Below are 17,593 nucleotides of genomic sequence, written 5' to 3'. Positions count from 1 at the left end.
TAATTGTAGGTATTTCAAAGTATGTCATGGCCACTAACTAGTTAAGTCTGTCTGATAAGTCCAGAGGGTACAAAAAGATATTTGTTTAGTTTTTGGTTTGTTTATTTTGATGACTTTGGATTGATTATGTGTCTGATAGGAAGAAGCCAAAGGTGTTGAAGACCTCCGTTCCTTATCCTTCTCAGAGTTTCCTTACTGATGAAGGTCAGTGATTAACATTAGCAGAAAAACTTGCAGTTGAGTGCCAACCATACATCCCAGGGAAGGAGGAGCCTTCATACCAGTGCCATTAACAGGGCAGAGGACAATCATCTTTACTTTATACATGAAGACAAGACAACCACAAAGTAATAGAAACAGAGGGGGGCCATCACAGCCTTCTGAGCTCTGAGTTCTAAGACGTAAGCTCCAAAGAAAAACTGAGTCCAGGTGGAGAGATAGGGTGTGGAAAGATACAAGCATGTTGTATGAACTGAATCCCTATGGAAGGAGCAAAAAGCATGGATTAGATGGAAGAATGGGATCAGCAAAAGCACTAGGAAATGCCAACATCCAGGTGGAAAGGCCAGCATATACAATAACCAAAGTCTAAGGATGACAGAAAATTAAGCATAGGGCCAGGGGAACAGTTCTCAGAGCCAGGGTGAGGAATGATGCTGTGACTATAGATTATGGTCAACGTACCACTAGGAAGCCCAGGTTCGTGCTATTCAGGTGACTTTCTGAGAACAGTAATTTCTAACACCCGAATATTTCATGCTGAGATAATTATTAAAACCAAAACAAACTCCCAAAGAAACTCCAAAAAAATACATTATAAAATTTAATCTCTTGAGTATCAGAAACTTGGGTCTGTCATTTGTGAGAGCTATTCTTTCAGATGACTAGGAGTTTTTAGGTGTTCTGAAGTAACTGTATTGAATGCTAACCCCACGGGACCCACCTTCTCCTCCTCTATTCAAGAGCTTATTAATGGCCAAGACAAAGGAATAGGGAAGCCCTTATTAGGCTGACAGGTGAAATTGAAATTGATAAGACTGCCAGTACTCAGGGAGACAGGGGTAGAGTTACAATTGACTTCTAACTAGTGACAAGACAGGACTATAGAACGAAAAGAAAATAGAATTCACCTAGCAAATATTTATTGACATCTACCATGTGCCTGGTTGGCAGTGGCCACTGTTCTGGGGATATAGCAATGAACAAGAAAGGGAAGGCCCTCGCTTCAGTGGAACTTACATTCTAGTTTGAGGAGACAAACAATATGGAGATAAATGGATACAAAAAAATGTTAAAAATAAGTGTCATGAAGACAGTTCAAATAGAGGGACATGATAGAGAGTGAGTGAAGCTACTTTGTATTGAAAATTTAAGAAAGTTCTCCTCTCTGAGGAGGTGACATTTAAACTGAGATCTGAATGATAGTAAGGAAGTTGCTATGCAAAGATCAAGGTGAGAGCCATTCTGGAGGGCAAACCTGGTGTGAAATGAAGTTGCTGTATGGGAAGGACAGAAAGATGGTTGGTGGTTGTAGATTAGTGGGAAAGGGATTAACAGGAGGAAATGGAGTCAAGAAAGTAAGGCTGGGTCAGATTACAAAGGACCTTGTCCCCAGCTGAAATGGGAGAGAGATGATTTGATTTAACCTTTACAAGATGGTTTCTTTGTGGTGAATGGATTGTCAGGCCCCAAAGTTGATGCAAGGAGATGAATCGGTGGGGGACGCATGGCAATTATAAGAGACCAAGTAAGAGAAGGGGCTTGGATAATGGTTTTAATAGTGGACATAGAACGGGATGAAAGGTTGAGGATATTTTTACACGTAAAGTCAATAAGATTTTTAGGCTATTTTTCCAGATGAAGTCAATAGGATTTTGCTTGAACAAAAGAGAGAAGTCACAGACAACATGGTTTTGGGGGGTTAAGCAACTGGGAAGGGGAAATGTAAAGAACAGGAGAAGCAAAGCTTTTTGTTTGTTTGTTTCTGTTTGGTCCACGTCAAGGTTGAGATGCTTTTTGGATTTCTGTGTTGTAACACTGTCAAGAGGACCTTTGGATGGATGGATCCGGATTTCTGGAGACAGATCAAAGCCAGGGAGTAGATCTGGCAGTCACTTATAGGAGAGGACCAACTTAAAGCAGAATGCTTCATTAAAATGAAAAAACAAAGAGCCCCACAGCCAGAGAAAGGAAAAAGAGTAACTAATGAGAAGCTCAAGCTGAAAAAAAAAAAAAACAAAACAAAAAACCGAGGTGATTGTCAATCACAAGGTAAATATATTCCAGCAGTGTCCCTATTGTGATAATCAAAGGCAGTGCGAGTCTAGCATGTGTTCACAGACGGGTAGCATGAATAATAAAAGAAATTATCCTTCCACCAGGTCCTCAATACTGTGTTCAGTTTCAATCATCGTAGAAAACTGACAATCAATGTGATTAAAAGTAAGAAAAGTTGTTCTAGAAACAGGTTATATGATCTGAAGATAGCTTAGGGGAAAGAAGAATAAGAGCTGAATCATTTACCATCACCTTTTAACTTTTTTAGTAAGAAAGCTTCCAAATAGTTCAACACACAAAAAGAATTCTATTGCTGCCTACTGAAAAGGGGTAACATCTGTGAATGAAATCAGAGAGAATGTGGATAGACGCGTGAAAATATCAATTAAACAATACGGATAGAATAAGGTAAAAAAGATTCCTATTCTCATAATTGTTCTAAAAAGGAAAGTCAAATATTTGAACAAGAATGTAAGCTCCCAAGTACTTTGTCTTGTCCTTTGGTATATCCCAGCCCCTCTACTAGTGCTGGATAAATAGTATAGGCTCAATGAATATGTGAGAAATAAATGAACAAATGCATGCAATCTGTCTTGAATTGTGTATCTGATCATTTCCCAGAACTTAGAAAGCCTAGACAGAGCCATCTCTTGAGGTCCTTTATAGGTACAGGGCTCTAAAAATCGCATGCATTTCTGGAGCTGACTTACTCTGCATAGGTCTGGGCAGCAGAACAAGGACTGATGGACAGAAATTACAAGTAGATTCGTTATTGCTCAGCACAAAACAATCTTCCTAACAACTAAAGCCAACAACATACAGGGTGGAAACTCATTCAAATTGGTCAGCTCTGTGCCGTCCTGGTGAAGTGGGGTGTCACTCTTAGGTGTCACAGAGGTATCTGCTGTAGTATGTGTGAAACTGGACTACTTGCCCCCCAAGACCCTTCCTTACTCCATGAATTGATGACTTTACAATACTGAGGTAAGAGCCACTAAAAGGAATAGAATCTTCCAAGAACAATCAGAGTCCTCCCCGGAACACTCTAGCACAGAAATAGAGTTATAATGGCCAACGAGGATCAATGTTCCTCCTTTTGGTGAGGTGCACTGCTCTATTTTTTATTATCCCAACCGCATGAGGTGATGGCATTGTAGCCACACAGAAGTCCTTCAGAGTAGCACATGCACTTTTGCCTCTCAGAGGCACATATTGGCTGGAACTATTGTTTTCGTGTGAATGTTTCTATGAACAGAATGCCAGTGTTCACCACCATTTACAGAAGAGCAAAGGAACAAGAACGGCCAGGTGATGCTGGTTTTAGTTTCCAAGAACCTCCCTTTGAAAGGAGACACTGACAGCTTGTCAGGGCTAAGCAAACAGTAGGACCCCAGTTTACTCTCCCATGAGTAGCTCCGTCTATTGTGAGTTTTCATTACAGCACTGCATTCCATGGGGCGCCATTGTTCATTTCACTCTAATGCTTCTCAGGTACAAAGGGTAATACTGGTAATACTGGATGGAGGGCTTCCCTGAAATAGCACTTAGGTTCTAATCTCAATGCATCTAAATGTACACGGTCACAAATGGATGGGTTCATTTGTATGCTGTTTTGTCTTCATGCATATCTAGCTACCTATCACTTCAATTTATAGGAAACAGCATGCCTTGTTAGCCTAGCTAATGTTTCCCCAGCTTTTCAATTGTGATTCTCATTTTCTCTGAAAGGCGATGTAGCTATTATTTAAATTCGAGAGCCACTATACCCTTGTGGGAGAGTGGGGAGGCCAGTATCTTTTTGCTATGCAAATATATATACATGTGTATATGCTGCCAAAATAAGTTGGTGAGTCTGAGACCTACTACAGAAAAGAACAATGAACTGATCACTTAACCTTTCTTCCACTTCAAATGAGCTCTGTGTTTACCCGGAGGGTTGTAACTTAATTAGAAGCTACTGGTGATGAAGAAACTGCATTTGAGTTTCACAAGCTTGCAATTCATAAGCCAGCCAGAGACAAAATCAGTCAAGAAGTTTATAAGGAAACATTGATGATAATGATAAGGTCAGGCCCCTACAGAACACTTACGTAGCCTCGAAAGATGAGTACAAAATGCACAGGGAGATCAGCTCGGTGCTTTGTGACCACCTAGAGGGGTGGGATAGGGAGGGTGGGAGGGAGATGCAAGAGGGAGGGGATATGGGGATATATGTATACGTATAGCTGATCCACTCTGTTATACAGCAGCAACTAACACAACAATGTAAAGCAATTATACTCCAATAAAGATGTTTAAAAAATAATAAAATTTAAAAAAAAAAGAATTCCTGAACGAGTTAAGTGCCACCGTTGTTTGCTAGCACACACAGTAGCTGGCACGTAACGGTCACAGGGACTATTTCGGAGAAGGGCATTCATAGACAGGCAAGTAAGTAGAAGTCATGGGTGGTATCTAAGTTCAGGGAAGAATTTGTAGCATTTATGATAAATGACAGCATCAACATCCTTTAAATGGAGAAAATTCTATTTCCAAAGCTTAGTTTGAAAAATCATCTCGAATCCTTTGTAAATTCAAGTAGGTGAACAAATGGAGGGTAGTATTATCATGACTATTATAAGAGGAAATTCAATGGGAGGCAGCTATTTTTCTGAGCTCAATAAATATTTTTTACCAACAAAAGAGATATTTCATGGAATAAGGGGAAACTCAAACTTTGTATTAATGCCTTTGAAAGGCAGGATTTGATCCTACTTACATATCCCTGAGTGAATATTGATTTTCCCAACTTGGATGGTTTCCTTCCAGAAATTCCTAGACAAGTACTCCTTCTAGAAGTGATCAGGCCTCTGGAGAGAAACCACTGCAGAACAGACTGAATGGTCAAGATGTAAGGATGCTAAGATTCGCCAAAGCCAAAACTTTCTCTACTCCTCTGCTCCATGCCAAATGTACTCTCCTCTCCTGTCACCAAAAAGAAATAACAACAATAGCAAACTCCTGTTTTCCTTAGGACAAGGCAACTTTTGTGTAAAAGTCTCTAAAATTCAACCATGAAGTGAGCGCTAAGTCCCTACCACATGAAGGAGAGAGAGGAGGAGGGTGACAGTCAAGGGTAAGATGGGATTGCCACCCTCTTCTCCCAGGACTTAAGGGGAGGAAATCCGCCAGCTGTATCTGTCTGCAGGGCATTTATCAATTATGTCATTGAGATTTAGATAGAGGTGCGGAGAACACAATGATAACGACTAAGGAATGTTACTTTTCTTGGTTAAAAAACAACAAACTTGTCTTAAGAGTCAAGCTGCCCTCCCTGACTGTATAAGTCCTACTCAGTCCTCAATAGAGAGAACTCTTCTCACCACAGAGAGAGGTCTCCGTAGTAGAAGGAATTACCTACATAAAGGGAGGGTGGGAGGGAGGGAGACGCAAGAGGGAAGAGATATGGGAACATATGTATATGTATAACTGATTCACTTTGTTATAAAGCAGAAACTAACACACCATTGTAAAGCAATTATACTCGAATAAAGATGTAAAAAAAAAAAAAAAAAAAAGGAATTATCTACAGATTCAACCTGAACCCCTTAAACTGGCGTTTAAGTTCTTCTGAGGCCTACCCACCACTACTTACTCACATGCTTGATTTCAACCACATACAGTCTTCTGAGTACTCCCTACATCTCCTGAATTCCAGGCTTGGTCAGAGTTTTCCCTTCCCTTGGCTTTCCTCCCATCACTTCTCCTACTCCTGGAATCCTTTTATCAAGGCTCAGCCCTCACATCACCTGCTGCACAAAGACCCCCCTCACACACCAGCGGTGGGGGGCTCTATCCGGCCTCAGGATTCCAGCAATGCACACAGTCAGCATCCTTTCGTAGACACTGCTTGGACTGTCTAAGTTCCTTATCTTGACTATGATCTCCCAGAGGACAGAGACCATGTGATAAGCCTCTGTGTACTCATTAAAGTATCTGGAAAATTGGCAGGTAAAAGAGAAGAGCATCCATGATAGAAACCCAACTTGGTGCTGCAAGGTACTAGCTGTGTAGCTCTGAGCAAAGTATTTAGCATGTCTGCATTTTAATGCTATGATAAAAAGAGTACCCACAGGAAAATGCATAGGGTAGTTTCAAGAAGTAACTTAGGTAATTCATGGAAAGGGCCTAGAACAGTGCCTAGAATTTAATAATCCCTGAGTAAATGCTGACTATCATTACTATCAAGTAATTCCACTCTTCTGATACTACCCCAAAATTATAAAAGCAGTAGTAAAAGGATGATAAACAATTACATTAGGAACTTCTTCAAGCTCATGCTTGAGTTGGCAGGGCACTGTGTGTGTGTGTGTGTGTGTGTGTGTGTGTGTGTGTCTGTGTGTTTTGTTTTGGTTTTTTTTCTACAAACGGCTTTAACTTAATAATCGGCCAAACTAAGAGAAACTTTAAATCATTGCCAAGGTGGCTGAAGCTTGAATTTGGTACCTGGGGATCCTAAGCTGATTTTTTCTTTTCCTGATTACAAACTGATGCTTCTAAGTAAAACTCTTACTCTAAAAGGGTTAGTCTCCCAAAATCAAGGGCCTGGGAGTTATGCCAGCATCCATCTTCCAGCCCATGGTGAATCCCAACGACTATGTTCTAGATAGCATTCCCTCTACTACCAAACATTCACTCTTTCAGATGTTCATTCTGCTGAATTTGAAGCCTGAAATTCTTTCCCTTCAGGATATAAACACACACGCTGCTTATCCATCCTCTGCCAAAAACAAAGACGTCATCATCCTCGTTATAATCATCATGATAATAATATATTCTCACTCAACTCTTTGTCTTCCCTGGAGGGTCTCACATATATGCACTCAACTGCATTCCGTAATCTACTTTCTTGGGAAGGATTATCTACGTCGTCTCTACTTGAGTTCATTCTTTATCATTCATTCATCTATTCATTCATCTATTGCACTCTACCTTTCAACCCCACCTCTCTTGTGAATCTACCCTAACAAAGATCACCAATGACCTCTGACATTGCTTAATTCTAGATTGTTTTTCACTCCGTAAAATCTATTCTGATTATAGAATTTGGTGCTATTGATCACCCCTTCCTTCAGCATCCTGTGTTTTTATCTTTTTTGGCTATTTCTCCTTAGCCTCGCCTATAATTTCTTCCTCTGCTCTGCATGTTGGTATTCAACAGTATTCCACAGGAGTCCCTGTTTTCTCCTTTTTGTACCCACTTTCACGAGGCATGCAGCCTACTGACATGGCTTTAACTACCACCTAACGGCTAGTGACTCCAAATCTAAAGTGTGATCCCAGACCTCTCTCCTGACCTTCAGATGAATGTATCTGACAACTAATCTTCATCTCTGCTTGAATGTTCCTAGATATCTCAACTTCAACTGGTCTAGAACTGAACGTAGGATTGCTACACGCACCTAACCCTCTTCTTACAGCAATGTCCAGCTCCTGTATTTTGGATTGTTAATCTCGGCTGCTTGAATCTGAAGGCCCTTCCTGCTCATTTCTGGCTCATCTGAGCACCCATTCCTACCACCCCCCTGTATTCATTATACTTCCCCATCTAAATCATCTGGTCTGCTACTGTTACCAAAGAGCTGTATGATGTAATGTACATCAAATGGATGGACGGACAAAGAAATGGATGAAGAAATGGGTACAATGGGTAGAAAATCATGCAGAATAACTTGTCCCAACCTTTTCCACTAAAACGTTGCTCATTAATAGGGTAGGGAGCTGTCCTTACCACAAATGCCTGACTGGTAGAGGTGTGTGTTTCATGGCCACGAGGGCGCCACCCCAGTCTAGGAACCAGACATTGTACTCTTCATCAAAGATCTGGAACAACAACAACAATGACAATCATAGCAACGCCTTACATTTGCACAGTGCTTGACAGTTTACAAAGTTTTTCACATATATTGCTTCATCTAGATTCCGCCCCTGCCAACAACCCTATCAGGAAGTTTGGCAAGTAATGTCATCCCCATTTAATAGGTGAGGAAATGGGCTTGTAGAGAACAAATAATTGTCCCTCGGCTACTCAAATGGCATTTCCAGGGCTCTTTCCCCTCAGGCTGTGAGCCAGTGTGCCACAAGAGGTTCAGGCAACAAGACGCATGTTCAACTAGATAACTCAATGGAAAATATGACTTCAAAAACTTCCCCTCTTTTCATCTGAGTAACAGACTACTCGGCTTTCTCTTTCTCATCTTTTCAAATGAGACGTTTGCTAGTTTATAAATGGTGTCTTATAAACATTTATAATGTTTATAAATTATCTATGAATTTAAAGGACAATTCCTTTTAGACCTGTAGACATTACGATCTACGTGATGACTGAGTTCTCAGACTTAGCCACCACCTCCTAAGTTCCCATGCAAGTTGGATGAAGACTTAAGTTTAGTGCTAGGGGATCCTCACTCTAAGTGCTCACTGGGACACCATGCTTTCTCGGACCCAGAGTTACTGATTCTTTGGTTTATTTGTCCATTACCTATTCACCCATCCACTCACTCATTCACTCATTCAGTGATCCATCCATCCATCTACACAGGCATTTACTAGGCACCTACCAGGATGCAAGTCTCAGAGCCTTAGTTTAGACCTAACCCCACATATAGCAACACTTCTACAGTTTATGACTTTTAAGTCTCCAACCTAAGACAGGAAGAATATTTCTCCACCGGAGAACCAGTTCTCTCCTCTAGATCAGCTAGATGAAAGTGGAATTGGAGACTTCCTCGAGCTCTTAACCACTAATGGTGGCTCTTACAGCCTGGATGGAGAGGTTGGGGTGGTGGGTTAAGTGAGAAGTACTAGAAGGGGTAAGAAAGTATAAGTAGACTTAAAAGGGAGAGAATAGGAGTGGTGTCTCCTATAAACATGCCCTAACGAACACCACAGAGGAAAGTAAATGGACTCTCAGCAGGCCTAAACCTTTCAATTGGTTTTATTTCTCATATTTGCCTTTAAATGCCCACACTAATGGTGAGCCTTAATGCACAAAAGACTTAAGGGATATTCATTTATATGTCAGATATAAACATAGACTCTGAGCCTGTAATGCTAGCTTTTCTCTCCAGAGCTCAAAGCCACGTAACAGAAACACTGGACTGAAGTCTGAAGGTAAGGACTACAAGAAGATTCTTGGCACTGAGGAGGAGAGAGAAGTTATTTTCTTCACACTTTCCTCTCTGTTGTATCATTCTGGCCATGGCTAACTCTTGCCCTGTCCAGCAATGTAGTGGAAGCTGGAATCCTAAGTTGTTTGGGAAAAGAGAAAAGAAAACCAAAGTGGTGACAACATAAGGAAAGAACGTAACCGTGGCCACCTGGCCAGGTGAGCTATTTCTTGTGTTGGAGGGACAATGGTTTGTCTGTTGGGAGCTTCTAGACCAGAAGAGTTTACATTCCAGTTGCTACCCCATTCAGCACTTGTAAGAGAGTATCTTATATTTTTAAGGTATGTTCTTATTTTATGTGTCTTTTTCTCATCTACTTGATTCCCTTGTGGGCAGGAATCTTAACTTATTCTTCGTTGTAGGCCTTACAGTAGTTAATATAGGACTTGTGTCTAGTAGGTCCTGGGTAATTTTTTTTCGACGGTGGTAGTAGTGACAGTGGTGGCAAGGGGGGTGGCGATGATAATGTTGGTGATGGAGATGATAATCTTCACTAAGGGACCCAAACAGAAGCTTGTGCAAGTAGATTTCAGATGGTGGCTTCACCTTCATCGCTAAGACATTTAGTGCTCTTCGTCCTCCTCAGATAGAAACCTTCTCACCTTTAAGACTTAGTAAAATGTCACCTCTTCTTGTGAAGCCTTTCCCAGTTTCCCCAAGGAGAATCAATTCCTCCCTCTTCTGCGCAAGCAAATAATGCCACTAAAATAATGCAATCGCTTTAAACTACAGTTAGTTATTTATGAACCTGTCTCCTCTGCTTAATTCTGAGCTCCACGAGGCAAGGGACTCCAAAGTATTCAACTGCCTCCTCAGGCTTATACTTGACACCCAGTTGACATTGTATAAATCTGTGTTGTCCAATATAGTAGCCCCATGAGACAATTTAAATTTAAATTGATTAAAATAAAACGTTCAGTTCCCCTGTCACACTAGCCACATTGCAAGTGTTCACTAGCCACGTGGGACGGTATAGATGCAGAACATTTCCATCACTGTTCAAAGTTCTATTGGACAGTGCTGCAAGAAAAAGTTTGTAAAACTGAATTAATTTTTCATGTGGTCATGTAACTATTAAGCTGTCTCATACTTAATAAAACATGGGCCTACATAATACTGAAGCCATCACAGACTTCCACGGCTTTGCTGGTCTTAGCATTCTACCGCCTTCCTCTTGTAGATAAAGAAACAGACCCAGAAACGTAAAGACACCTACTTGCCAAGACCCCGTGGCACATTAATGATAGAAACTGTTTTACTGGCTGCATCTACTCACACCGGCACGGTAATTCGCATCTGGTGACTGTTCCATACATGTTGCTGAATGAAAGAATGAACAAATTGGGAAAATCCCAGTTTTTCTTATGCCCTGCCCAGCTCTTCCCATGTTACTCCATTGCCCATCTAATCTGCCAGCTACATTGACCAAACAGAGGAGCTGCTTCAGTTTTTTTGCACCCAAAAAGTCCTAACAAGCCTGAGAATCTATAAGAGAGATGTTGGCAGAACTTGCCCTAAATGGCTCCTCCCTGCCCCCGAATCTCCCAGTTACCTGTCTCCATGTGTTGCCCCCATCGGAAGAGATGAACACGCTGATATCAGTATATGAGAGCTCTGGACCAATGTTGCCTGAAACAGAAGCAGATCATTTGAAATTGTCAGGCGGTTTACAGATGACGTGTGCTTGGGGTTGGGTGAGGGGGTAGCAGAGAGTAAAGATTTTCCAAGTTATTTTTAGAATAGATTCGTACAGTCAGTCTTTGATGCCATATCAAAAACCCAGCAGGAAGATAACCTAACATGGGAAAAAAATGAATAAATAAATAATATGACAGGGATGCATCTTTAAATGGTAACACTCAAAGACCAAATATGGATAAGCTTGGACCTCTTGAACTACTCATTCATACCATTAATCTCTTGAAAATTAATCCTGATGGTGGCAAAGAGAAGAGTAAACTATCACGCTGCCTCTAGGAACACCTTCCTCCTCATGTATAACTTTAGCCTATGAAAAACTGGTGTGTGTATGAGTGTGTGAGTGTGTGTGTGTGTGTGTGTGTTTCCAAGTTAAACTTGCCAATATGTTTCTTGAGTGCCAGGCAGTTGAGTAATCCATTAGTATAGACTATGTAACGAAAATTATCCAGTGCCCAAAAGAATATGACAATATTCAGCAGACCATGGCCATCCAGCATGGCAGGAGAAGTCACCTGGTGTATGCCCAGCCTGACTACACTTTATCCCTTCACACTGTTTCTTCCTCTCCCCTTCTTTTTCTTCCCCTTGTATTAATACTTCATCACCTTGTGGTTACGTTTATTAAAAACAAGAAAGTGGTCGGGCTTCCCTGGTGGCGCAGTGGTTGAGAGTCTGCCTGCCGATGCAGGGGACGCGGGTTCGTGCCCCGGTCCGGGAAGATCCCACGTGCCGCAGAGCGGCCGGGCCCGTGAGCCATGGCCGCTAAGCCTGCGCGTCCGGAGCCTGTGCTCCACAGCGGGAGAGGCCACAACAGTGAGAGGCCCACGTACCGCAAAAAAAAAGAAAGAAAGAAAGTGGTTAAGATTTCCTAGTCTATCTATATTGCCCAAGTTTGCCCACAGAGCCCCTGAGCCCAGAACAGTGCCCCAAACTCAGGAGTGAGTTGCTCAATAAATAACTGTGCAACAAATGAATGAGTAAAAAAATGAATGAATCATGTTCTGATGTTGATGTGCATTTGGGGGGGTCTTGAGAAGCAGGAAAAGTACCCTAAACATGTAAGAATTTACCACTGAGGCTGATATGTTTTTTTTAAAAATAGCACGAAGGGGAATGTTAGCTCCCTTCACATCAGTAGCCTAAATAAGAGCACAATAAAAATGCAATAATGAAAATGTTAATTGAGCTGCTGACATTTAATGCTTCAAGATGAGAATTTCAAGGCAGGCTACAGCTTGTCAAGCTCCCATCGGCATCAGGGAGCACACAGCTAGCCAACTTGTTTTGACACTCAGGCTTCCAAAAATACCTCTGGGGCTCAGGGCTCAGGCAGTCAGTATCAGTGGGGTGGGGACAGGCATGGTGAGCGGCTCTGAGGAGATGTGTCTGGAATTTGGAATTCAACTCTTCAGATCCAGGTTTTAGAAGACACAGATGAAGAAAGAAAAGAGGGACGGGGCAGAAAATGTCAACTTGAGTCTTTTAATGATGGCTGCCTGGGACATTGTGCTAAGAAGGATCCTGAAGCCATATTTGGTTTCAACAGAATAGAGTTCGGTGATCTATTAGTAACGTCTACCAAGGGTGGTAGAGAGAGGGGGAAGCAGGTGTAAAGTCCCCTAGAGCTGGAATCTGCCAGCCCTGTCATGGCTTCTTAGGCTCTGTCTCATCACCTCTTACCCTCTTCAGGAGTCGGTTCTGCCTACATCTTAAGCCTCTCTTTCAAAGCTTGACCCAGATTGATTTTGGAGGTGTGGTGGTGGTGAGAATCCAAGGCTCCCAGTGAAGACTGTTTTGGAAGTATCTTGGGTCAATTGAAAGGATCCCTGAAACAAATGCTGCTGATCACAGGAACTAGAAAAGTTCCCAGAGGAAAGGACAGAGAAGAGGTGTCCAGGATGATTTGATCTTTGAACATGTTCAGTCCCTAAGTGGACCTGTGGGAAGGAAATCTCCGATAAGGGAGAGTCAGGGTTATGGCGTCAGAGAAGAAAGATCTGAAAAATGTGCCTCACTGGCTAAAGCAGAACTGGAGGGGGGCTTCCCAAGGTGGCCTCTAGCCAGATTGGAGGGAGAGGTAGCTGGTCCCCGCTGAAGTGATGTGATAGGAGGGAGAAATGGGGAGAGGGATGGAAAATGGGGAGCTCCTCTCAGCAACAGCTTAGCTTGGAAATCACAGAGGTGCCGCTGCCCTTTTGGGCATGTGTAAACAACACACTTTTAAGCCCTACGTCCTCCCAGGGCTACCTTTCTCTGCTCCTTAGTTAGATACGTGTAAAGGAAAGAAAGAAAGAGAGAGACAGACTGAGAGAGAGAGAGAGAGAGAGAGAGAGAGAGAGAGAGAGAAGCTTTTAACATCCTCTGGGGTTAGAGATGCTTCTCTCACCACCACTGATGCCCACTCAGGGTGATTAAGTGCAGGGGGAAGCAGACAGTGCGCAAGCCACTGCAGGAAAGGAAAGCGCCTCCGTGGAGGGGACAACACAAGGGTACGAGCATTCAGAATGTATAGGAAGCATGGCAGGGAGCCTGGGGTAGCTGTGGAGCGGGCATGTGAAGAGGCTCAGGGCTAGGTCTGGCTGAATGGCTACTGGACAGACTAGACTTGGAGCCAGAGGGAGTGTGAGTGAGGGCACAACACCTGCCCCCTGCCCTCCATCCTTCAGCTGTAAATCGAGGACAAGAGTAATCGCCTTTTCCACATCATAGGGCCATTGTGCAATCAAGGCTAGGAAAGCGCTTTGCACACCTTAAGGCCCTGGGAGGATGTGAGGCCTCGACTACTACCACAGTGGTAAGGATAGTAAGAACCCTAGTGCTTTTTTTTTTTTTTTTTTTTTTTGCGGTACGCGGGCCTCTCACTGCTGTGGCCTCTCCCGTTGCGGAGCACAGGCTCCGGACGCGCAGGCTCAGCGGCCATGGCTCACGGGCCCAGCCGCTCCGCGGTATGTGGGATCTTCCCGGACCGAGGCACGAACCCGTGTCCCCTGCGTCGGCAGGCGGACTCTCAACCACCGCGCCACCAGGGAAGCCCAACCCTAGCGCTTCTCATGGCTAAAAGCAATTGGCAGTCTCTCCAGACTGGAATTCCATCTGCCTCGTGAGATGGGCTCAACAGGGGCCTCAAACAGGGACAGGACAGGGGACGTCCTGTCATCCCCACAGCTTCCGGGAGCCCTCATCTCAGTGAGAGGTGGGAGGACGCAGTGAGGAGTGGAGAGGAGAGAGGCCAGGATCACTGACACCTGAAGGCAGGTGAAATGCATGGATGTGGAAAAGGATCCTGGAGAGACAGGCTCCATTCAGGCCAATGAAGCCATCCTAGGATAACGTCATAATTATTCTCCCGATAGCAAACAGCCTTCCAGGGAGAGCTGGCAAGCAGGGTAAGGAGAAGCTGGGAATGAGAAGGCATGTGCCGGTGACCTAGCACTGGCTTTTCATCAGGATCTCGTCAGCTGTGTTATGGTCCTCTCAATGCAAAGCACCATACAAAGTTACAAGAGTGACAAAGGGAGAGAAAAGGAATTAGTAAATTCTCACGTATATGGACAAAAAAGTTTCCGAATCCAATCCTTAATGTCTATGTGTCTGTTAGTTTACAAAGACTTAGCACCAGAGTAATTTAGAGGCACGTGATGGTCTCAGGTAATAACGACCACAACTAACCTACCTGACTATGCTCTGAGCCCTCAGCGGGATCTTCCCTCTCTAATTCTTACAACACACTCACAAGGCAGGGAACAAAAAAAAAAACAAAAAACAACTTCATTTGCAGATGAGGAAAATGAAGCTCTGAGGTTAAAGAGCTAACCCAAATTCATAAGGCTCGTAAGTGTCAGAGGTCAGCTTGGCAAGCAGGACTACAGGGTTCCTGAGTGCATTCATTCATTCCGTGGATGCAGAGTGAATGCGTATTATTTATGGATTCTCTTGAAGGAGATGTGCAAACCATATTCTCCTGGTGTAAGAAGAGCGGTTCTAAATTTCTGTAACATTAACAAGGATAATAGGTGACATGTATTGAGTATTCGATATGTCCTAGGCACTGTTCTGAACACTTGAAATCCATCGCTTCATTTGATACTCCAATTCCGTTATGTTGGTATTATTATTCCCACTTTGGCAACGAAAACACCAACGTTCAGAGTGGTTAAGGCACATAGAACAATGCCTGACTATATAGCTAGCATTTATATTTATAATTGATTACGATTTTTCAGTGTTCCTTCCACTCCAGTCCAGGGTCTCCTATAGGCCTTGAGGAGGGGCAGAGAGCACAGCAGTCCCAGAGCTGGGAGGTCCAATGAGCATGGATGATGGTGTGTGGGGTTCACTGCCCCCCAGCCAGGAGAACACCAATAGAGCCTGCCCTCATCTCTCACTGTCCTGGGCTCCCTGAAGCCAGTGGTGTTAAATATGGTGGCTCCAGTTCCTACCGGGTGGAGGGGAGTAGTCTGAGGTGTCAGAAGGCTATGCTAGCTGTCAGCCCGATTCGAGTGGATGGTCGCTGGTGGTGTTCAAAAGTTCATACAGTTGGAGGCTTGGAGAAGGAAGTCACGTCTACGAGAGCAGTAACGCCAGCGGCTGGAGCTTCAGGTTGATGAGCGAAAACAGACTAAACCATCTCAGCAAGTTGCTGTGAATTTATCTGCTTTCATTAGAAAAATAGCTGCCTCATAGCAGAGCTCTAACTTCGAAGATTAGAGGCCTGCCTTGCTTTATGCCATCAACGTATTCCTGCAAAGGTGTGTGGAAATCAAATGCGTGCAAAGCAGAGCACTTTCCCCCAGAGACTTTCATTTTCATCTCGGAGTCGTTTTATCTTCTTTTCTCATAGACGTTCAGTGGACAATGCTTCCAACAATACAAACTGGAGTTTTTCTGCCCTTTCCCCCAGGCTCTCAGCCAGGCGGTTACTCATGTGTAAACAAACCTTTACATGCACCAGAGACCTCCTGATTAAAAACAGCTCTGGGGTGAAACCCTTGGTAAAGAATCCTCTGTGTGAAAAGAAAACTTACACTTGGTGAGCTAGGAAGTTCATATACCACGTTTTCTTAAAGTGAGAATTCCCTATTACAAACAACCTTTCTGATCTATCAGTTCACTTGGAGAGGAACTCTGGCCTCTTGCTAAGCACGGGGTACTGCCCTGTGACCATGTGAGATGTTGCATTTACCAAAAGTTGCAAGTGTCTGGAGCTCTTTTACTGGGTGATTAGATTGGCCTTGGAGTCCCACAGATCTTGCCTATTTTCTGGGAAGAGTGCCCATAGCTTTTATCTGATGCTCAAATGATTCCACAGAGGTCGTAACGTATTCCAGAAGCCCTCAGTGAGGAACAAGCCCAGGGAATGTCTTCCTTACCTGTGGCCACCACGAGCCCTGGAGCCGTCTCCTTGCTGGAGATTCTCCCTGAGGAATACGGATTTTCAGAGATCTGCAAGTGTAGATGTAGGGAGCAGAAGGGCTAAAACAGAGGAGGAGAAAGTGGCTTCATTCCAGGAAGCTCCTGACATGCACCCCTGCCCCACAAGATATGGGGCTCCCAGGTGTTCGGCTTCCAGAAACAGCGAGGACTGGACGTGAGCCACTCACTTAGTTTGGGGCACAAGTCATCTCTCCCTGAACAGCTGATATGTTCACATCAGAAGCTGCCCTGAGCACCATTCATAGTCCCCATGCCGTCCCTGTTCCTGTCACAACTGTAGGCGTCCCCTCTCTTCCTCACCCCTATCCCATCCATCAAGGTCCAGTTCACGGTCAGCCTTATGAAGCCTCCCAGACCATTCCTTCCCACAGGATGACACTGATCTCCCGTCACTGACCTTGGCCATCATGCTCTGCTTCTTGGAGCCCTAACGGGCCACTGGGAGCAGTGAAGTGGGGAAGTTAAGTGAGAGTCTCAGGCCCTCTACCCTCTTCTTCAACCAGATGGTCCCTGTTTCTGCTTTATGTATTTGGTTCCTGTTTATAATTTTACTTTGAATTTTACTTAAAATGTTTGAAGCCATTATTTGAAACTCGCAAGTTTGTGTTCTTTATTCATTTACCTATTTACCCCTTTTTGAGTTTCTTTAAAAGGATTAGGGGTTTATAGACACCATATAATAAATAAAAATAAACAAATTGTGAAATCAGGGAAAGGAGAAAATTAGGCTAATAAGATGAATCCATGGGTAAGGTTTGTGGAAAAAAAATTCTTGCTGTGACCAGCTCTTGCATATAGGCAGGCATCTGTCTCTGACCTTCCTAGGACCCCAAATCAGAAGCATGGAGCTGGACTGAAAACTACAAAAGAGGAAAGGCCCTGTTAATCCTATTTACCACTATATTCCCAGTTTTTAACATAACGTCTAGAATATTCAGTAAGTGGCAAAAGGCAACTTTTTTTGCAAAGGGGAA

At 43.4% G+C, this 17,593-nt stretch overlaps 1 protein-coding gene across 1 annotated transcript in view; it reads right to left on the bottom strand.

The window, feature by feature from the left end:
• Window positions 1-17,593, bottom strand: part of SORCS3 (sortilin related VPS10 domain containing receptor 3) — a 606,008-nt gene that overhangs the window by 83,028 nt on the left and 505,387 nt on the right. The window contains exons 11-13 of the mRNA XM_032608449.1: window positions 16,556-16,658; window positions 11,038-11,114; window positions 8,048-8,139 (exon numbers count right to left, since the gene is read on the bottom strand). Coding sequence (XP_032464340.1) covers window positions 8,048-8,139; window positions 11,038-11,114; window positions 16,556-16,658 — 272 coding nt within the window. The remainder of the gene's footprint in view (window positions 1-8,047; window positions 8,140-11,037; window positions 11,115-16,555; window positions 16,659-17,593) is intronic.

This window comes from Phocoena sinus, chromosome 16 (genome assembly GCF_008692025.1).
Source record: "Phocoena sinus isolate mPhoSin1 chromosome 16, mPhoSin1.pri, whole genome shotgun sequence".
Taxonomy (NCBI): domain Eukaryota; kingdom Metazoa; phylum Chordata; class Mammalia; order Artiodactyla; family Phocoenidae; genus Phocoena; species Phocoena sinus.
Note: the sequence above shows the minus strand (reverse complement) of the source record. Positions and strands in the feature narration are given on the sequence as shown.